Consider the following 18,746-nt stretch of genomic DNA (forward strand, 5'->3'; position numbering starts at 1 on the left):
AATTGTACATGCATGGCTCGTCTCTCTGAGTCTATTACAATTTATAGGCCATCTAAAGACCCGAACCTTGGTCTCCTCTCTTGCATCCCAGGTAGACGTGATAACCGCTTCAGCAACAGGCGAACCTACAGTAGAAACGGACGAAAAAAGGACTACTTGTATTCTAATATAACGTAACACCGATTAGCGAGTTCATCAGTACTAAAGGATCAAAATCAACGAGAGAAAATCAAATTAAATTTTAGTTCTTTCTCTCATTAAATTATTACGAAGTAGTTTTACCGAATCCTGGGGTCCGTTTCTCGAAAGTTCCGCTAACTTTTCGGGCCCGAGAAGTATATTTTAAAATGTTTTTTTGCCGATTACACGGTGATTACAGGTATGGTTCTTGGCCAATGTCTTCATATAATAACAGGATTTTAAAATTTAGTATTCAAAGCTAACAAAAATTGACTTTTGTTAAGAAACATTTGTCACCATGGACACTTATCGGGCCCCGTATTACCGAGACTTTCCAGAAACGGGCTCCTGTAGTTCAGCAAGAACTTATTCCTGTCAGGCTTTTCAAGAATTCATGTGAACATTCTCGTGACGAATCATATCATTCGAATTATTAATGGCATATGGTAATCTTGTAAGCCTGGTTTTCACTAGGGACGCAACCACAAGCGCAAGCATAAGAGTGCTTAGGGAAGTGGTCAAAACTACTATACTCGAACAGGACCCACCAAACTCCCAAATAGATGGTGGTCTCTGCCTGCACCCCCTTCCTAAACCTCAAAAGATGGTGTCTTTATTGCATAGCCACCGCCTCTATCAAGCAGTAAAAAATGACAGTGAGATTCAAACCTCACTTTCTTGTTTATCTTGCTAGCTGAATATTTCCGTGTAAACTATAAATTTTAAAGCCAATAACATTTTGTCGGTAATGTTCAAGAGATAGGTAGTGTCTTTGATAACCCCCCTATCCCAGACAAGGTGGGTCCTCTTCAAACAAACTTGTTATGACCAGTTCGCTTATTTCACCGTAAAAACGGCCTCGACGCAAGCATAAGCACAAGGGTCAAAATGTTTCTTTTTCTTGTGCTTGTGCTTGCGTCGCGTTCGTTTTCACTTCAGCTGTCACTGGACATAAAGGTCCCTAAAGTTCTTATGCTTGCACTTGTGCTTGCACCGCTAGTGAAAACCAGGATTTTATAACCATCACCAAATTTTATCTTTCAAATGGAAATGAGTGAACCTGCTGCCAATATTCATTCCACTCTATTTAACAACGCCAAAGTAAGTATAAAAAGCCTTACTGTTTGCCAAACGGTCAAGCTGCTAGCCGCAATGCTTATCAGACTTTATCAAGACAACAGTAACTTAAAAAAAAAATTATGTTTCCATTTATGTCGTTTTGAACTGGAAAGTTAAAACGCAGAGAATTGTGCAAGGCTGTAAAAGAAATACGCCTTCATACCAGGGGCATACTTAAAATACAAATTGAAGAAATGACTTCCCTGGCTTGATAATGCATACATAGGTATATGTAAACATAATTTTCCTGTGTAATTAAAATCGCATAAAGTTGTGTGATATCAATGAGAAAAATCAGCAAAATGGTGGAGAAGATTTGAGCATATCAACATCCCCAAATGGTGACAAATCACGAATGCTTGGCGCACTAGAATACGAAGCAATGCGTTGTGTTTTCGAATCTTAATGATTAACATTTGTTGAGCTAAATGAATAACTTCATGAAATGTGAATCATTAACTACAATGGAGCACCAGGCGGGTATTAATCTTTCTAAGCCTTCATTGAACCCAGAGAAAATTTTTCAACTCAGGAAACGGTTTTCGTTTTCCAGAAAAATTCGTTATTTAGGAAGAAATTGTTCCCAACGCCACGGTGATGCCAAAAATATGTCTTTTGGAGAGAATGTTTCTAGTGTGCTCAACGTTTTAAATCCTATCCTGGTGATTTTCCGGATTGCGACCTAGATGACGGTGATGTCGACCTTAACACAGCTTCAACGATTTCTTTTATTGTCTTATCTCTTATATGCGGCATCTCAGCAGTTGGAGGAAACGCGGCCCTTCTTGTCGTTTTCAACAGAATAGCGACATTTCGAGGCCGAGAAAATGACTATTACATTGTTTCGCTTGCTCTTGCCGACTTCTTCATAGGCTTAACGATGACTCCCTTGTACATTTGAAATGCATCATCATCATCATCATCATCATCATCATCATCATTGTTATTACCATGAATATGGTTCAACTGATTCGATAAATCTAAAGTTTGACGTATGAACCGTGTCTAATGCTCTCTAAACAGGGCATGGTTTGTTCCTTTTGGCCGGAATCGTTGAAAAGCGAAGGGGGTTGGGAGGGGGAATCTTTGCTCCCCATATCAATAGCTCCGAATTTTTTTAAGCGATAAAATGAAACCTCAATGAGGAACTACATGTGGTTGCCAAATGACGGCCATATTGATCACGATATTTTTAACTTTTGGATTTTGAAAAACGTTCATAGGTCACCAAAATTGATAATAAAAAATATATATACAAAAAGAAAAAGAAACATTCAAAACCTGTGTGGGCAGGATCGTCACGCTAATTAAAACTGAGAAGGTTGCATCAGCAACAGTGTAATAAAGAGACTAACTGAAGGACGCTGAAAACATAGAAGTTCAGTTTTCACCCACTGTTAAAGCGGTTAAAAAACATATATATTTAGGTTTAGATCCAATATTGCAATGTTTACACTCAGAGAAGATGTCTCCGAAATCCCTAAACAAATAAATATAGCCTATCAACTGTTGTACACATGTCAGTTAAAACTACATTTCTAAGAAAAATAAAGTAATCTTTCTTTCCTTGTGTTTATTGAAATATTTACTCTGGTTGAAATTTCAATTAGGATCACGTGAGGCATTATGACGTTAATAGCAAAGAGCAGCAAGATGTTAAAAATAATTTGTCTTCGGAGTTGAAGAAGCATACATACAATTTACATCTTTAATTTAACAGCTTTCCGTTGCAAGAAACAACGACTATTCTGGAGAATAAGCTATAACAGAAAAAGGAACTGCTTCAAGTCAGAACGCTCATCGTACATTTTTTACTGGAAGTACATCTGAATCCGGTTGGTTATAGAAAACCATCAATTGTTATCTTCTTTCCCTACACTGAATCAAAAGAACTTTGCCATTGGAAGCGACTCTGTTATGAAAGAGACCTTTTCTTCCCGGAATTCTTGATCGCGCTCAGTACTACGTATGGTTGAATGCACTGTTGAACATGTCTTTTGAGGGTAACATTTCTAGTCTTTTAAACACGTCTACCTCTGAAGATTGCCTGGGTTGTGAAACAGTAGATTGTCTTATTAGATTCAGCACAAATTCGATGGTTGTTTTTATACTTCTATCGTTAATATGCGGCATCTCAGCAGTTGGAGGAAACGTGGCTCTTCTAGCAGCTCTTAACAGAACGGAAACATTCCGAGGCCGTCCAAATTACTATTTCATTGTTTCGCTTGCTCTTGCCGACTTCTTCATAGGCTTAACGATGACTCCCTTATACATTTGCTACGCTCTCGAGTATTTCCGTCCTTGGCTTATCAAACTTGAGGGATTTCTTTGGATTGTGACAGTAACAGCCACTACCTATAGTCTGAGCGCTGTGAGTTTGGACAGGTTTATATCGGTGGTATATCCTCTGCATTATCCTCAAGTTTTGACCGAGAAACGGTGCCAAGTTGTTATAACTCTTATTTGGATTGGATCCATTATCTTTGGATTCCCAAGACTGGTTTTAAATGACTTTGTAAAACTAGAAAAATTATGGATTGCTTGCTCTGTCGCCACAGTGGCAGTTCCATTGTTAATCTTGTGTGTAACCTATGGCAAAATATTTCTGGTTGTGCGAAAAGCGAATCGCTCGGTTTCTGACCATACTGCTCAATTTTCTATCGTAACATTGGGAAACAGAAAGGCAGCTGTAACTATTGGAATAATAGTTAGCTTATTTACTATAACGTTTATTCCCACCACCGTGGTATATTTTATGCTTTTATTGGAGGATGACCCTTGCAAAGAACTCGAACTAAATGGCGTTTGGCTTTGGGTCGCTCTCGTGTCGTTTACCCATTCGTCGTTCAACCCTTGGGTTTATGGGCTCCGATATCGCGAATTAAGAAAAGCGTTAAAAGATCTGTTCCTTAATAATAATACTTAATTTCTGTTATATTCATTTCTCTAGCCATAACAATTTGAATCCTATTAATTTGTATTTGTCAAAAGAAGAGTAGTGTTAGCTGACTCTTCCCCGCGGGGCTTGATGGCAATGATATCATGACTTATTGGTAGTTTGCTTTTCATTTTGTTTACACTACTTTTCGAGTGCTTTTAAATGTGAAAAGATAATTTCTCATCCGATAACCAAATCTAGCAGGTGAAACTGATTCTGCACAACGGGGGAGTATTTTCAGCTCGCGAAATTTATATGAAATAATTGATATGAGTTTAGTTTTAATAAATACGGCTGATTGAAGAATCATAGAGTGAAAAACAGTCTTTGACGGCTGATTTAATTAATCAATGAATTACATGTATATGCGGTAGTCAACGTAAATGACATTCCTTTTACCAAACAGTAATATTAGTCGCCTTTAGATGCAAAGAGAAAAGTTTCCATTTAGAAGTCTTCGTTGTTTCTACGGCGGAAAGAGTGACGAGGCTTCAAACAAATATGAAATATTGTTCTTGCCACCCTTGGTTTAGTTTCTCAACTTGCCTCCCGCAGAAATGTTATCTTTAATTCTTGTTCTGTTTGTTTCTTTTATTTAAAAAAAGTGCCATAGCAATTTCCTTAATCCCGTTAATGTAGGCAAGACTTCGAGGTTTTGTTGATGATTTCATAAAAAATTAACAAAGAAAAAATAAAACAATTTTTAATTATATGTTTCTCATAAACCATTTTACTTAGCAGATTGAAAAATACAAAACCTTTGTCAACCTAATGGTTTTCCATTTGAACGATATTATGCCCAAGAACAGCCATATTTTTAAAACCAGAATATGGTTTATTTTGAAACATTTTCGCTGAAAGCGCGCGTAGGATGGTGGAGGAAAACAAGCAGAAGTTATTGACTTTTTATATCGATTTTGTTCATTTCCTTAATTGTCAGCAGCAAGAGTTTCTTTCATCTTGAATTTTGAAAATGATGTCCTTGGAGCGGCTCAGCTTTTGAAACCTGGTGGATATAATTTGGTGATTCAGAATATATCGTGATTTTTTTTGACATTTTAACCAATCACGTACAGCAAAAATATGTTACAGATAGCTCCCAATAAAAGTAAAAACGCCTTGTTTTTTCTGAGTTTTTAATTTCATTAATTTAAACCGAATTCTGAGTGGGCCTGTTCATTCAATAAATATGAACTGTAAACCTGAATATCAAAAGTGGTGCATCGCCCCTCAACCATAATTATCCGTCCATGCCAAGTCCAAAGTTCTTCTGACACAATAGCTTCATTATAAAAGCCCCCCCCCCCCCCCCCATCCCCTCCCCTTTTGTTAGCTGTTTTCTGGAATTTAGACTAACACGTATTTGAAGTTAATTTAAGTCGTGATAATTTCATTGCGTGACGTTAGTAAAATGGCGGGTTTAATTTTCCGCTTTCTCCGGAGAGTCTTTCTCTACCTCCGTTCACTATTTCCGTTTAATTTGCCGAGATTGGACAGGTTTCAAATGGATTCGGTACAAAAGTCGAGCCAGCCGGGATTGTTCTCTCAGTGTTCACACGGAACTTATTATCGTACGTGCCAGCCTGGAATCTGCAGCCAATCAGGCCCGATTTGCACTCAAATCTCTTTATGGTGGCCAAATTACCTTTGATTTTACCAACTCTTTTGATAAAACCAGAGATTCCTTTTAATCAAGTTTGGGCAAGTTAGAATGGATCACTTCCCAGGTACAAACATGTACAAAGGCCATGCAGATGTAAGAAAATTCACCCGTGGTAGAAGTTTGTAATGGGACCTCATGTGGAGCAGACGTTCTCAAGCTTTGTGAAAGAGAACTTTGCAACACCAAAACCAAAGTTATCGCTATGATCAAACCCAATGGATGCCAAAAACATATTGCACTAATCAAAACTTGAAGAAAATACATGCAGCAAATGCGTAGAAAAGTGTAGGAAACTGTAAGCAAGCAAATAAAGTCCTGATATATGAATTTTTTATTGGTTTTGATTTTACTCCTATTTTGGTTGAGAAAGTGGTGTATAAGTAGTCTAGTCTTCTGTGGAAGTCATTCACTCTCACCTTGTAAAACCCCTGAGTAGTAACAAGCTCCTCTTGTAACATGCGATCCTCCTAAAATTAGATTTGGTAGTTGATCACAGTGGCTGGCTGGCAGAAGGTTAGGGATAAATCGTGCAAACAAGACTGGATTGGGCCTTGAAAACTCTGCAAGACAAAAACAAAAAGAGTAATAAAAGAAAGACATTTCATTTGCCTCAGATTCATTTATATCCTCTATTCTTAGTTGCAGTATACTGTGGATCATCAGAAACACCCTGACGACACACTAGGCTTAAAGGAAGGTTTTACCCGGATTGAGTGAGTACAGTCCCTTGATAATGGACACCATGATGTGAGGATCAACGTTTGGATGATAATTCCTCAATAACAGCTAAGACGACACATGTATAAAGAACAGTCTTTGCACTCATTTGATCAGCTTTTATGAGACATCCGCCATGCAATAAATTATTCAGACAAGTAACTAGTGTAGTTTACGAGGTCTCTGAAGTTGAATGAACATTATTAGGCAAGACCTGCTTTGAATTTACTTATTTGAGATCACAGAATAAGCACAAACAAATGGGTGTACAGTAGTCAGTGTGAAGACTGGTGACTTCACAGTCAAATTCTACATGCATTCAGTTGCAGATGTTAGGGTCAACTGCTTAATGTATAGGACTTGTGACTAAGAAGAGGATGTTTCAAGTCATAGTTAGGTATCTGTTAGCAGAGTCACTTCAATCTTTCCTAGATAAGTTGGGTTATCTAGGAAAGATCAAAGCAACTCTGCTTCTCTCATGGTAAGTCATAGTAAGCCCTTTCGTTGTTCCTGTTGCTTTTTTTTATTGTTAGAACTGCACTTTCCTCCACATTAATAATATGGCAGAAACGCGTACGAATAAACACAGCTGACTAGCAGTAGGCTGGGAAAAAACAAAAAGAATACTGCAGATATTAAAACTACAATAATATTTCATTAATCAGTATCTCATTCAGGATGATTAGCAGCTGTTTCATGCCTACGTTTTAATAGGATATTGTTTTAACCAAAAGAAAATATTGAATGAATTACTGAATGAATTAATGAAATATTTGAATTACTGGTCTTGATAACAAAGATGAATAAAAATAACTGTTACCAATAAGTGCCTTAGGTGACATACTTCACACGTGGGATACTCATCGAAGAGAACTGCATTGTCAGCAACAAGTTCAGTGAAAAGCTTCCACAATTCTTTTTTTTAAATCAGTTTGAAGCTATGGTGAAACGTAAAGTCGATTCTACAGGACAAAAACAGAGAAATTTACTTTTTAACCTTACCCAGAAAAAGGTGCAAACAATGATCTGAGAGATAATGATATGACTGTATAGTTTCATAAAGGTTGCAGGTAAGTAAACATTGTTAAGCTTACTAAATGCATTTAAGAGATCAGAGGTTAACACTACCAATTACCAATTTAATAAGAAATTTGGATACATTAACACTATAAATCTAGCACAACGGATTGGGAACGTAAAAAAAAAACCTCTTTCTTTAGAACTTAATTAATTGCTTTAAACTAAATTAGTAGTACACACTTATTGTTAACAACAGTTATTTACATAAGGTCCATTTCCGCCCGCAAATAGCAGGTACTAGACGAGGCGGGCGGAGATAAGGGGTACAGCAGTTAGTGATAAATTACGTAAATAAATAACATATACAAACGTAAATAAATAACATTTACAAAATCAACCAATTGTAACAAGTAAATTTAGCTGCGAAACTAAACTAAATAAGATTTTCAGTATACTTTATAAATTGAACTGTGTGTCCCTCCGATAGTTCACTATTTTTTTTTTTGAAGCAGTACGGGCGATTCATCATAATCGTCCTCGGCCTCTAATAACGGGAATAACATGTTATTATTGATATGTTTTTTGAAAGCTCTCTTGGGGGAGAGGATTGTCCATACTAGTTCCATAATTGATAAAATCTAAAAATCTTACCATGTAACTGAAGATGGCAACAATACCACTAACAGTTACAAAGAAGTGGGCCATGGTAAGCTTCTCTTGGAGTAACATGTACCTTCAATTTCTAACAAACAAAATGACATTTTAAAGAAATGTTTGGAAAACTCAGCTGGAATATGGCTCAAGAAAAAACACAATGACAACAAAAATTAGTGTATTAAATACAGTGTACTACTGGGAGAGAGGTTTTGCTAATAAAAGGAGGGAGATTGACTACCGTGGGGAAGGACCTGTTAGTATTCAGCCCATTAACCTGGTATTGACAGTCAATTAATTTATGGATAGGCACCTTAATAAATGGCTTTAATAGTGGCATCTCGTTAGCAGTGAAACTGTACATAGCTGTGAGCTGCAGGTCATAACAAATATTATTGCATACTGTAATTTGCAGGTCAGATTTGTTAACAAAACAAATTTCTGGATTAAATATTGGCATATATAATATAAGTCCCTGGGTACCCATATTGGCCAATATTGATCCATGGACACCAGCATTGGGCCTAGGTTCCCATATTGGCCAATATGGGTCCCAGGATTCCCATATCGACCAATAATGGTCCCTAAGCACCAATATTGGACCCTGGGTACCCATGTTAGTCAATATGGGTATCCAGGGAACAATATTGGCCAATATGGGTACCCATGGATCAATATTGGCCAATATGGGAACCCAGAGCCCCATATTGGACAATATGGGTACCCAGGGCCCAATATTGGTGCCCATGGACCAACAATGGCCAATATGGGTACTCATGGACCAATTTTGGCCAATATGGGTACAAAGGGACTAACATTGGCCAAAATAGGTACCAAGGGATCAATATTGGCCAATATGAGTTTCCAGAGACCAATATTGGCCAATATTGGTCAATGAATACCCATATTGGCCAATATTGATCCCCGGATACCTATATTAGCCACTATTGTTCCCTTTGTACCCATATTGGCCAATATAGGTCCCTGGGTACCCATATTGGCCAATATTGGTTTATGGGTACCCAGGGATCAATATTGGCCAATATGGGTATCCAGAGACCAATATTGGCCAATATGGCTACCCAGGCACCAATATAGACCAACATTGGCACCAATATAGACCAATATTGGTCAATGGGTACCCATATTGGCCAGTATTGGTCCCTGGGTACCCATATTGGCCAATATTGGTCTTTGGGTCCCTTTATTTGCTAATATTGGTGCATGGCTACCCATATTGGCCAATATTGGTCTCTGGGACCTATATTGGCCAATATTGCTGTATGGCTATCTGTATTGCCCAATATTGGTCCTTGGGAACGTATATTGGCCAATATTGCTGTATGGCTACCCATATTGGCTAATATTGTTGTCTGGGTACCCATATTGGCCAATAATTTTTTATGGGTGCCTACATTGGCCAATATTAGTTCAGAGGTGCCCATATATGCCAATATTGGTTCATGCGTGCCTATGTTGGCCAATATTGGTCCACGTGTACCCATATTCTAGAGTCGACAATTCCCGGTATGGGTCACCATGGAGCAATGTTGGCTGTTCTTGAGTGGGTACTCAGGTATATTAGTGACGGGTGCCTTGTTGCAAACGTACGAAAAGTGAATCCCCAAAACGTCCAACTTCCAAGTACTTAACGGAAAAGTGTACATAATTTTCTGCATAAAGTCCTAGATAGAGGTCACTTCCAAAATGTTTTGTCAAAAAAATAGTTTGCCAGAAAATTTTTAACACCAAAATAGTTCCTTATCGCCAATTTCACACTACCATGAAGGTCTTCGCCGTCCCCCGTCACTAATATCTCCGAGGACTCTTTCTTCCCAACTTTTTTTTTATTGTTATTAAAGCGCTGATTTTTCCTAGTGTACCAGCGTGCTTTCCATTTGCCAGAACTGACCAGCTCGGCCAATCAGTTTGAAAATAGAACGAGAAATTTTGAAGAGTTAGCTCTAAAGATTCCTCATAATGCAGAATTTGGAAATGGTTTGCCCCATTTTTGAAGGAACTTGAAGGTCTAGCACCGGAGCCAGTTGTTGAAAATGGTGCCTTTATTCAGCGGAATAACCAGTCTCTGGCCAGCCAGTTCGGAGAAATGGAAAGCGCCTCTAGTTTGCCATTCTTCCCTGTACCTACTCCATAGTATATCCTTTCTTTTCAACGTGATGCACAACAGCATGTTTTAGCTCGGTTTTTTTGTTCTGTCTGTTTTGTTTTCGTTTTGTATGCCACAAGGAAAGCTTATTCACTGTTCACACGAGCAAAGAACATCCAATTAACACTATCAATAAGAATTTGGCCATGCACCTGAATCAGCACAAGATCGAACAAAAACACACTTTTTTATAGAAACTTTTCAGGAAAGGAAAACCTGCTGTTGTGCATCAGGCTTGAGGCTGTCACATGAGATCTGCTGGCGATTCCAGTAGACAAACGAAGAGACCCGAGGCAGCCCACGGGCTGCACGTTTCCAGTATGTTTTATTATTTAGAGAAACGTCCTTCTGTTCTCTTTGCAAACTGAAGATCCAGCCGGAAACCACGTCATGACAGTGTCGCGTTTAATAATCGAGTCGGCAGCAAACATCACAACCGCTCCTGCAGAGTTGGCTGTTAACGAAGGACGCGAATCACAGATTCCGCGGTTTAAATCTTTGATGCATAGTGTCGTTTACGTCTATCGGTGTGGCTGCCTGGTCTAGAAAAAGGACACTTGCAGGAAACGCCAAGCGAAATCCAAGAAAACCAAGACCGTTAGCCTGCAATGTACATTGTAACATACTCAAGATGTAACCTATAAAACTGGATAAAACAACAACAACAACAACAAAAATACTTATCTTTCTTTGATATACTGAATCATTGAAGGCCGGTGAACGCGATGAAATCACTGGTGACTTTCAACTTTGCGAATCGAACGGCACTCACTTTCGTTCATAAACCAAGATCTGAGTTAACCGTCAATCTGAATGAACAACTTTTCAAACTCGAATACTGCCTAATTTGAATTTGTAATATACTGAAAACTTCATGTTCCGTGCATTCCGACACGCCATGCAAGCTAATTAGCCTTTCTATTGGTACTTTTACGTCGAACAATTAGTGAGAACAAAGTTTTTCAAATGCTTAGTAATAATTCGTCAACCGTCTTAACAAAGGAAACTCATGGAATGTCAAGCATGATTAAGGTTGATTTAAAGAAACGAATAAAAACAAAAGGCGACAAGTGAACACAAAAGAAACGACTCCATTGATAAAACGAAAAGGATGGTGTATACGAATGTGCTATTATAAGGCGGGATTTCTCCCGCCACCCGTTTTTAAAGTGGCGCTCAATGGATACTCGTCCCCAGAGCCTCTTTCCTGACTCTGTCTTGGGGGCGATTTTGCGTGATGGTTAGTGCTATGCTATGCTCTGTTTGTTTGTTTTGTTGTTGTTGCTGTTGTTTTTGTAATTTAGCATAGCATTGTTGGTATTATTATTATTATTATTATTATTATTAATAATTAAATTCAAAGTTACCTTTACTGACCAATATCAGAGCATTATGTCGAGTAACGAGTAACGATTACATACAAAGAGGACATGCCAGGCAATCTAAGCTTTCGATTGCCTACGTTTTCGAGGCTGAGCAAGCTAAGGTGCATGACGGAGAGGCAGACTGACCGCCTCAACTGAATGTCTTGAACGCTTACAACTTTCTTTCATTCGATGTCCCCGCACAGATAATTCGGATTTTTTCTGTTTTGTATAAGTTTTGGTTAAATTTCTTACCGCTTTTTACGCCATTTTTTTTTTTAGCATAACAGTGTTTATATTAGTTTAGTGTAAGCTTATTGTAGTTTGAGTATTGTAAATGTTGTAAGTCATATTTTAATCATTGTATTTTCATAAATTAAAGAGAGAAAAAAAAAAGCAGTGTTGATACAAATGTTTTACGTTATTCTGAGGTCATTTCAACATTTCTCAAATGTTTCGCTGTCACTTTTGAATCCTGGTACTAAATAAATAAAAGCTGGCTAAGTTTAGATTCCACACCTGTTAAAAAAAAAAAAAAAAAAAAAAAAAAAAAAAAAAAAAAACTATAAGACTTTTTTAAATCTAGCTACCACGTGACCAGGGCCTCGTTAGGGCTTTTTCCCGACCAGCCGCCATCTTAACTGTACTGAGTGTACATATCATCGGCAGTAAATCCAGGCAATAAGTATAGAAAAATGCGATCTACGTCAGGTTCATTAACTCGATCAGATTATCAGCTTAAGTGAAAGTTTGGTGAAGGGGGTTAGCATTGCATATATTTTAACCCTCCCGATTTGATGTGTTACCTCCTGCTCTCCCGATTTTTATCAGATTTTTCCGATTTATCATGAAATTCTGAAAACAAGGCAAGTTTTTTTTGCCATCTGATTGTAGAACGTTACGTATTACACTTTCCTATCAAAAGAAAAGCCCAAACACATCTGTGATAAGAATAAAAACCTTATAGCATACCACAAAAATGATGTCCAATGCAGGAAATGCCACTTGAAAGAAACTAAATTTGCAAAATTTCCTGGGGGGAATACCCCCATACCCCACTAGAGGCTCGCGCCTTAGGCACTCGTGTGACCACCTTAGGTGCTAAAAATACTCCGTATATTCCTTCAAACGGGGTTGGAATCTGTCACATTGATGTCCGTTTCGCTTGGAATTTAAATTTTGGGAACTGTTATTTTCTTTCATCGTAGCCCTGGTCTTGAAGAACATAAGCACTTTGGGTGATTGTTAGAGGTCCCTGAATCTGTTCACGGTAAATTCCACCATATTGGAAATGATCAAGACATACAGTGCGAAATATTGTGAATGTGCTCGAGCTTATTCCGCGAGAGTCTGGTAACTATAACGCTCTTCTTTTGAGCCGCCGTATGGCCGAACTCATCCAGCGGTTCTCCCCACAATCCAATATGGCGGCCAAAGTTGAAGCATTCGAGTGTGATCCTGATTTCTGCCCCAGTTGTGGATCTATCCTTCCTCTTCCTGGTTTAGAGGACGTCGTGTCTTGCAGCCTTTGTAATTTTCAGAAGGATACCTCTGGTAAGATTTCATCGTGTTTCTGCTTTTAAAAACTGTCCTCGGCTGACGAACTTGCCTCCGGCCCCACGAGTGTGTTCCAGGTTCGATTCCCAGTCTCGGCGTCATATGTGGGTTGAGTTTGTTGTTGGTTCTCGTCCTTGCTCCGAGAGATTTTTCTCCAAGTACTCTGGTTTTCCCCTTTCCTTGAAAACCAAAATTTCCAAATTTCAATTTGTTCTGGAATCTGAGGGTTATAGGTTTGTCAATCATAACAGACTGTTAAGTGTCACCCTTGTTAAACAAAATTGATTGATTGATTGATTGATTGATCGATCGATTGATTGACTTTAAGGGTTCTCAGTGGACTGAGTTGAGGTTGAAGGTCTACAAATTGATGCAGGACTGAGCATATAGCATATGCATACAGTGGAACCTTCATATAGGGACACCCTTGGGACAAAGAGATATGCCTCCTTAATGCAGGTGGTCCCTGAAAAGAGGTTCAGCCGATTTTATTAATAGTTAATAATTATTATTAATAACCTATGAACAAAGGCCTGCTTTCTTGATGAGAATTTAAGGAACCAAGCATAAAATGTGATGAAATTTAAGAGAATGTATGGGAAATTGAGGGCAGGCTTAGTACATGTAGGCACAGAGGCGGCCAAAGAAGAAAACAAACAAAGTACCACATTTACATCATGGAAAGCTTCATGACAAATGACGGACAGCTTACCAACAGATGTACAGTACCGACAAGTGGCAGCAACCATCATTTAAAGAGATTTGTATGGAAAACTGAGAACATGCACAGTTAACCAGTTTTGACTGAGTAAGGAACTCAACTGTTGTCAAATTGAAGCTATTCTAGCAGTAAACTTGGAATGCTGTAATTGTTGACTGTCATCACTTGTGATTGGGGTATAATAATGCTATCAGACAAGTCCTCTTTGGTGGTCGGTCATGCACCAGGAGATAAGTACTTAGTTGTCCCCTTAATGGAGGTGTCAATAGCATTTGGGACATCCGAAAACAGAAATATTATTATTGCCCCTATCCCCTTAATAGAGATGTTCCTGTAAGTGGTCACAGATACACAAACTGTACAAAGATTATATTGAAATGTTTATTTCCGGAACATTTAAGGTTTGTGTTTCCTTAATAGAGGTGTTCCTGAAACTATGGTTTCCACTTTTTTTTCTGGGTCCCTGTAAGCACAAGTAGCTTAACCTGTCCAGCACTGTTAATTTCATTTCATGTCAGCTTTTATAATAATCGAAAGGACACTTTAAGATTACTGTCTAACTTATACAACAATAGAATGAAAATCTTCGAACAAAATTATTTAATATTGAGGGCTGCCGGCTTTAACTGTTCGACTGTTTCGCTGCGTCGCTCAAAGGAATGAATGCAGAAAAACAAACCAAACCTTGAATTTCGTTCGCCGAGAATTTTACACAAAGGAGTACAATGAACTCGAGCGCTTTGGAAAGTACATATTTCTTATAGGTATAAAAATTAAAATAAATCGGAGCGACTGAAACGAAATCAACCAGTCCGATTTGCGTGGTCTGATTTATTTTGAATGCGCCAGGACTTTCATCCCAGCAGGAATATTCTGGTAAACCAATCAGATCGCAAGACTAAACGATAGAAGCGCTTTTAAACAATAACAAACGGCCACAAAGCCGAATGGGTGAAACTGGGCCTTTAACATTGTGTAGGACAATAATTAATGCTTCTTTTTGCAGACTTTGAAGGGATTGAAATTCACTCAAGGAAGGTTTTCAATGTTCCAAAGGAAAAGATGATCCAAGCAAGAGCAGTTGATGAGTCAATAGGACCAATGGTAAACAAAAATAATATTTTTTTCTGTTCTCACTGTCATTTTAAATTTTTGGGAACTGGATCGTCGTTGAATATGTTACAATATACATGTGCATGTACCACTAACTTGATTGATCAATATTCCGGTAGTTATATGCTGTAACAAACAAACAAACTATTTTTGCTTATTTTCAAATTAAATTGTACATTGCTTGTTGTGTATACCCTGCCTAATTTAATTCAGTATGTTGTAAATGTTTTAAATAGGGAAGCTAAAAAAAAAAAGTAAATAAATAAAAAAAAAATGTACATTGCTGTCTTAATGGTTGGGTTCGGTTCACTCTATTCCAGAATAAGAATAAGCAGACTAGCTGTCAGATTTCTCTTTATAAATATTAAGTAACATTTCTGGAAGCTTTTGCTGATTCACGATAACAAATGAGATCCATTTTGTATTTCAGTCAGTAACTCCCAGAACCTCTTATGAGGGATTTCTGGTCATCATTGTATGTATTCCTATATTACCGGTATAGCGTCAATCGAATGCACCCTAATGTAGCATCATGAATATCATTGATTATCTCACTGGAATAATCAAGCTCAGAACAACATTTTTCTATTTGTGCAACTATAGTTAATAAAAGGCAATGGTTATGAAGCCTGACAAACTTCTTTGTTACTTGTGTTTGTTAGAAGGTTTGGCCTTGACTGTGCACAGACCACAATGAATTTTGAAATGTGGTGAATTATTACTGACCAATAGATTAGAAACGTTCCAGTTAAGATATTCAACTGTAGTGTGAACATGAAAACAAAGGATTGTGCACGGCTGCAGCCCTTCCAACATAAATTGCAGTACCATTGTTTTCATGGCAATGATTCATAACAAGTCCTTCAATTAGGGTCTTGACAATCTGCTAGCCAGCGAGCCATGCGAGGCAGATGTGCGAGGCACTCAGGTTAGCCTAAAAAACACTCCGGTTAGCCTAAAAAGCACTCCAGTTACAGCCTAAATAGCTATAGCACTCCGGTTAGCCTAAATAGCACTCAGGTTAGCTTAAATAGCTCCCCGGTTAGCTTTACGGTTAGCATTTATGTTGGGGGTTGTTCATGCCTCACAAGCCTCGCATGTTTTGTTCATGCCTCGCACGTCTGCCTCGCATGCCTCACATGTTTGGCTCGCTGGCTCGCTGGCTCGCACATTGGCAACACTCCTTCAATTAACTATGTTAATTTAAATATGAAATGACCTACATGTACATGTTTGAACATTTATGTAGGTGCCACAAATTTTCCTGTAGTTTAGTGGCTTTAACACCTGACCAGCGTGTGGATCGAAGGTTAAGAGTTCTCAGTGAGTATATACATGTACACCTGTCAGAGGCTGATGAATTGCATACTTGTCCTTAACACTTGAGGCAAGCTGAATGCAATATCCTTTTAACTTTTTTTAACTTTTTGTTACCTTTGTTTATGTGACTGCAGGTTGACAGAAAATGTTCCAACTGTGGCCACGAGGGCATGACATACACCACAAGACAAACGCGATCAGCTGATGAAGGACAAACAGTGTTTTATGGCTGTCCACAGTGCAAGTAAGTGTCACTTCATGTCATGTCATGCTACTGCTACTTGGAATGTGATTGCAAATTAAATTAATGTAAAAGTTTCACTTTAGGGAACTTAACTTACCCAGCCATAAGACCATAAAATTTTAATCATGCCAAGGAAAGCTTCACTTAAAAGATAAGCTGTTTTGCCATCATTCCAACTCATTCAGTTTGTCTGATGTGGACCAGGAGCTACAGGTGTACATGTAAATTCATAGGGATCAGACATTCAAGTTCAGAGAGAGAAAGGAAAATTCACTAATTGCATTTATATTCCTTTCTCCTTGAAAAAGTTGAATTTGGTCGTTGCATATAATTAATTGTAGACATGTAGATTACCTACTGAGAGAACAACACAACAAAGAAATGCACCAAATTGTATGATTATTGAAACAAGTGCAAGTATTATTGTGTGCTGTTTTGCTAAATAAATTAAACCTTTTGTTTTGGAATGCTTTCTTGTTGGAGTAGCCGTATATGTACTGCCCACCAGCATAGCTTGTACTTTGTTAATCATACATGTACACTGTCTTGTACTTCTTTACCATTGTTTACTGAAATTTCTTCTCAATTTTTTTGTAGGTTTCAAGAAACAGAGTACTCATAGGGATACTCATTAGGCAAAATTTACTGTATAAATAATTGTTATTTAATGAAGAGAGTCCTACCTTGGAGCTAATAAAGTGTTCTCTTAGACAAATCTAATGAGGCCACTTTGACCTGCCTTAGTAACAATTTCAGTAGTTGTTAAAGAGGTATAAGTGCTGTAACATATTTTGGTCAAATCATTGAAATATTTGACGAAGAACATGAAATTGCTCTTAGAGCAATCAGAGGAAAATGTTAAGTGATATCTTCACGAAAAAACAAAGTATAATCAGTTTTTAACAATTTCTATAAAAATACACATATTAAAGAACTTGAAAAAAATCAATTAGCCAAAATTTTCAAGTTGCATCCATTTCCATCCTAGCCATCCACAGCCACACGATAATTAACACTAGTTTCTGTGCACTGGTAGGGTTATTGTTAACAAAACCATTATTTCAATGTTCCAATCGAAAAAAATAATTATAATTTATATATTTTGGGCTATTCGAAGTGACACTAAAAATACTAGGTGACTCACTGTCATTTAATATAAAAATAAAGTTATATACATACAAGTTACATGACTGCAGTATACATTGCATGTCAGTTGTACAGTAAATTTATAGTAAGTGGTGAATTTTCAATTCCTATTTGACATTTTATGACAACAATTCTCTTTTCAAGGTATTTTTAATGTTTTTTTCCTGAGTTATAAATAATTATGGTACATGAAAATGAAACACCAGTCCCTGACTCCAATTCAATAAAAATGACAGTAAAAACAATCGAATTTAAGCACAAACAAAACAAAATGATGTAGATTCATTTGTAACCTCAGATCAATCCAAATACTCCACATGAAAGCTTTGTACGTGTACGTGTATGGGTAGATATTAGCAGCACTTTGAAATTGTTGTAGGATAGTTGAAAACCTCTTTGAAATTTGAATTAAACCTTGAGATCCTTTCCTCGTTTGTTGTTTGCTGTTTTTATTCTCGCCTTGCTTGTCTGCTTGCCTTAGATAGATAGATAACCTTTATGTTAAAACGATGAATATTAAAGCTAAAAAGCTTGTGGGGTCGTTTGTGCTAAAAACTAAACGTCTACAAAGCTATTAAAAAAACAACAACCAGGCCTTTAGAATGTCTGACTGCCATTATAGACTAAATTTCTCACAGGTTGTGTGATGCAAGTAATCTATAACTTGAAGTTATAGATTAGCTTCCGCCAATGCATCGAGAAACATCAAAGTCATTCTTCCCAAATTGCCGTTCCACAAACATTTTAATTTTTGGCAAATATTTTTTTCTCCAGAAGATCTTTAAAAACAGGTTATTGTCTGGCCCTTATATAGTAGTACAAA

General features: G+C 37.6%; 3 protein-coding genes and 1 long non-coding RNA gene across 5 annotated transcripts in view; 3 read left to right on the top strand and 1 right to left on the bottom strand.

Moving 5' to 3' along the window:
* The window catches only part of LOC146459659 (uncharacterized), a 29,195-nt gene extending 16,048 nt beyond the window's left edge, over positions 1-13,147 (top strand). Inside the window, exons 5-6 of one of the 2 annotated variants that reach the window (XR_014857819.1) lie at positions 6,540-6,613; positions 13,031-13,147. This is a non-coding gene — a long non-coding RNA (uncharacterized LOC146459659). Of the gene's footprint in view, positions 1-6,539; positions 6,614-7,548; positions 7,679-13,030 lie in introns of those variants that run through there. The other variant, XR_014857818.1, reaches the window with a different exon arrangement.
* Positions 985-4,487, top strand: LOC146459660 (histamine H2 receptor-like). Its single transcript, XM_085088939.1, has one exon. The coding sequence runs from the start codon at positions 3,290-3,292 to the stop codon at positions 4,223-4,225; it is 936 nt and encodes a 311-aa protein (XP_084945065.1). The 5' UTR covers positions 985-3,289; the 3' UTR covers positions 4,226-4,487.
* Positions 5,521-7,553, bottom strand: LOC146459661 (CDK2-associated and cullin domain-containing protein 1-like). The gene is made up of 2 exons (XM_085088941.1): positions 6,605-7,553; positions 5,521-6,460 (listed from the first exon to the last, which is right to left on the bottom strand). The coding sequence occupies exons 1-2, from the start codon at positions 6,642-6,644 to the stop codon at positions 6,303-6,305; spliced, it is 198 nt and encodes a 65-aa protein (XP_084945067.1). The 5' UTR covers positions 6,645-7,553; the 3' UTR covers positions 5,521-6,302.
* Positions 13,147-18,355, top strand: LOC146459662 (DNA-directed RNA polymerase I subunit RPA12-like). Its single transcript, XM_085088940.1, has 4 exons — positions 13,147-13,376; positions 15,107-15,204; positions 16,668-16,777; positions 17,375-18,355. Exons 1-4 carry the CDS (start codon positions 13,208-13,210, stop codon positions 17,397-17,399), a joined length of 402 nt encoding a protein of 133 aa, XP_084945066.1. The 5' UTR covers positions 13,147-13,207; the 3' UTR covers positions 17,400-18,355.
* Positions 18,356-18,746: the final 391 nt, after the last annotated feature.

Source organism: Pavona decussata, unplaced genomic scaffold (assembly GCF_977016875.1).
Source record: "Pavona decussata unplaced genomic scaffold, jaPavDecu1.1 SCAFFOLD_217, whole genome shotgun sequence".
Lineage (NCBI taxonomy): Eukaryota > Metazoa > Cnidaria > Anthozoa > Scleractinia > Agariciidae > Pavona > Pavona decussata.

Coding starts and splice junctions, on each gene's coding strand:
- LOC146459660 (XM_085088939.1), top strand. CDS start 3,290: ATGTCTTTTGAGGGTAACATTTCTAGTCTTTTAAACACGTCTACCTCT.
- LOC146459661 (XM_085088941.1), bottom strand. CDS start 6,644: ATGGTGTCCATTATCAAGGGACTGTACTCACTCAATCCGG. Junction 6,461..6,604: donor ACTGTACTCACTCAATCCGG/GTAAAACCTTCC, acceptor TTTGTCTTGCAG/AGTTTTCAAGGCCCAATCCA.
- LOC146459662 (XM_085088940.1), top strand. CDS start 13,208: ATGGCCGAACTCATCCAGCGGTTCTCCCCACAATCCAATATGGCGGCC. Junction 15,205..16,667: donor ATGAGTCAATAGGACCAATG/GTAAACAAAAAT, acceptor ATGTGACTGCAG/GTTGACAGAAAATGTTCCAA. Junction 16,778..17,374: donor TATGGCTGTCCACAGTGCAA/GTAAGTGTCACT, acceptor ATTTTTTTGTAG/GTTTCAAGAAACAGAGTACT.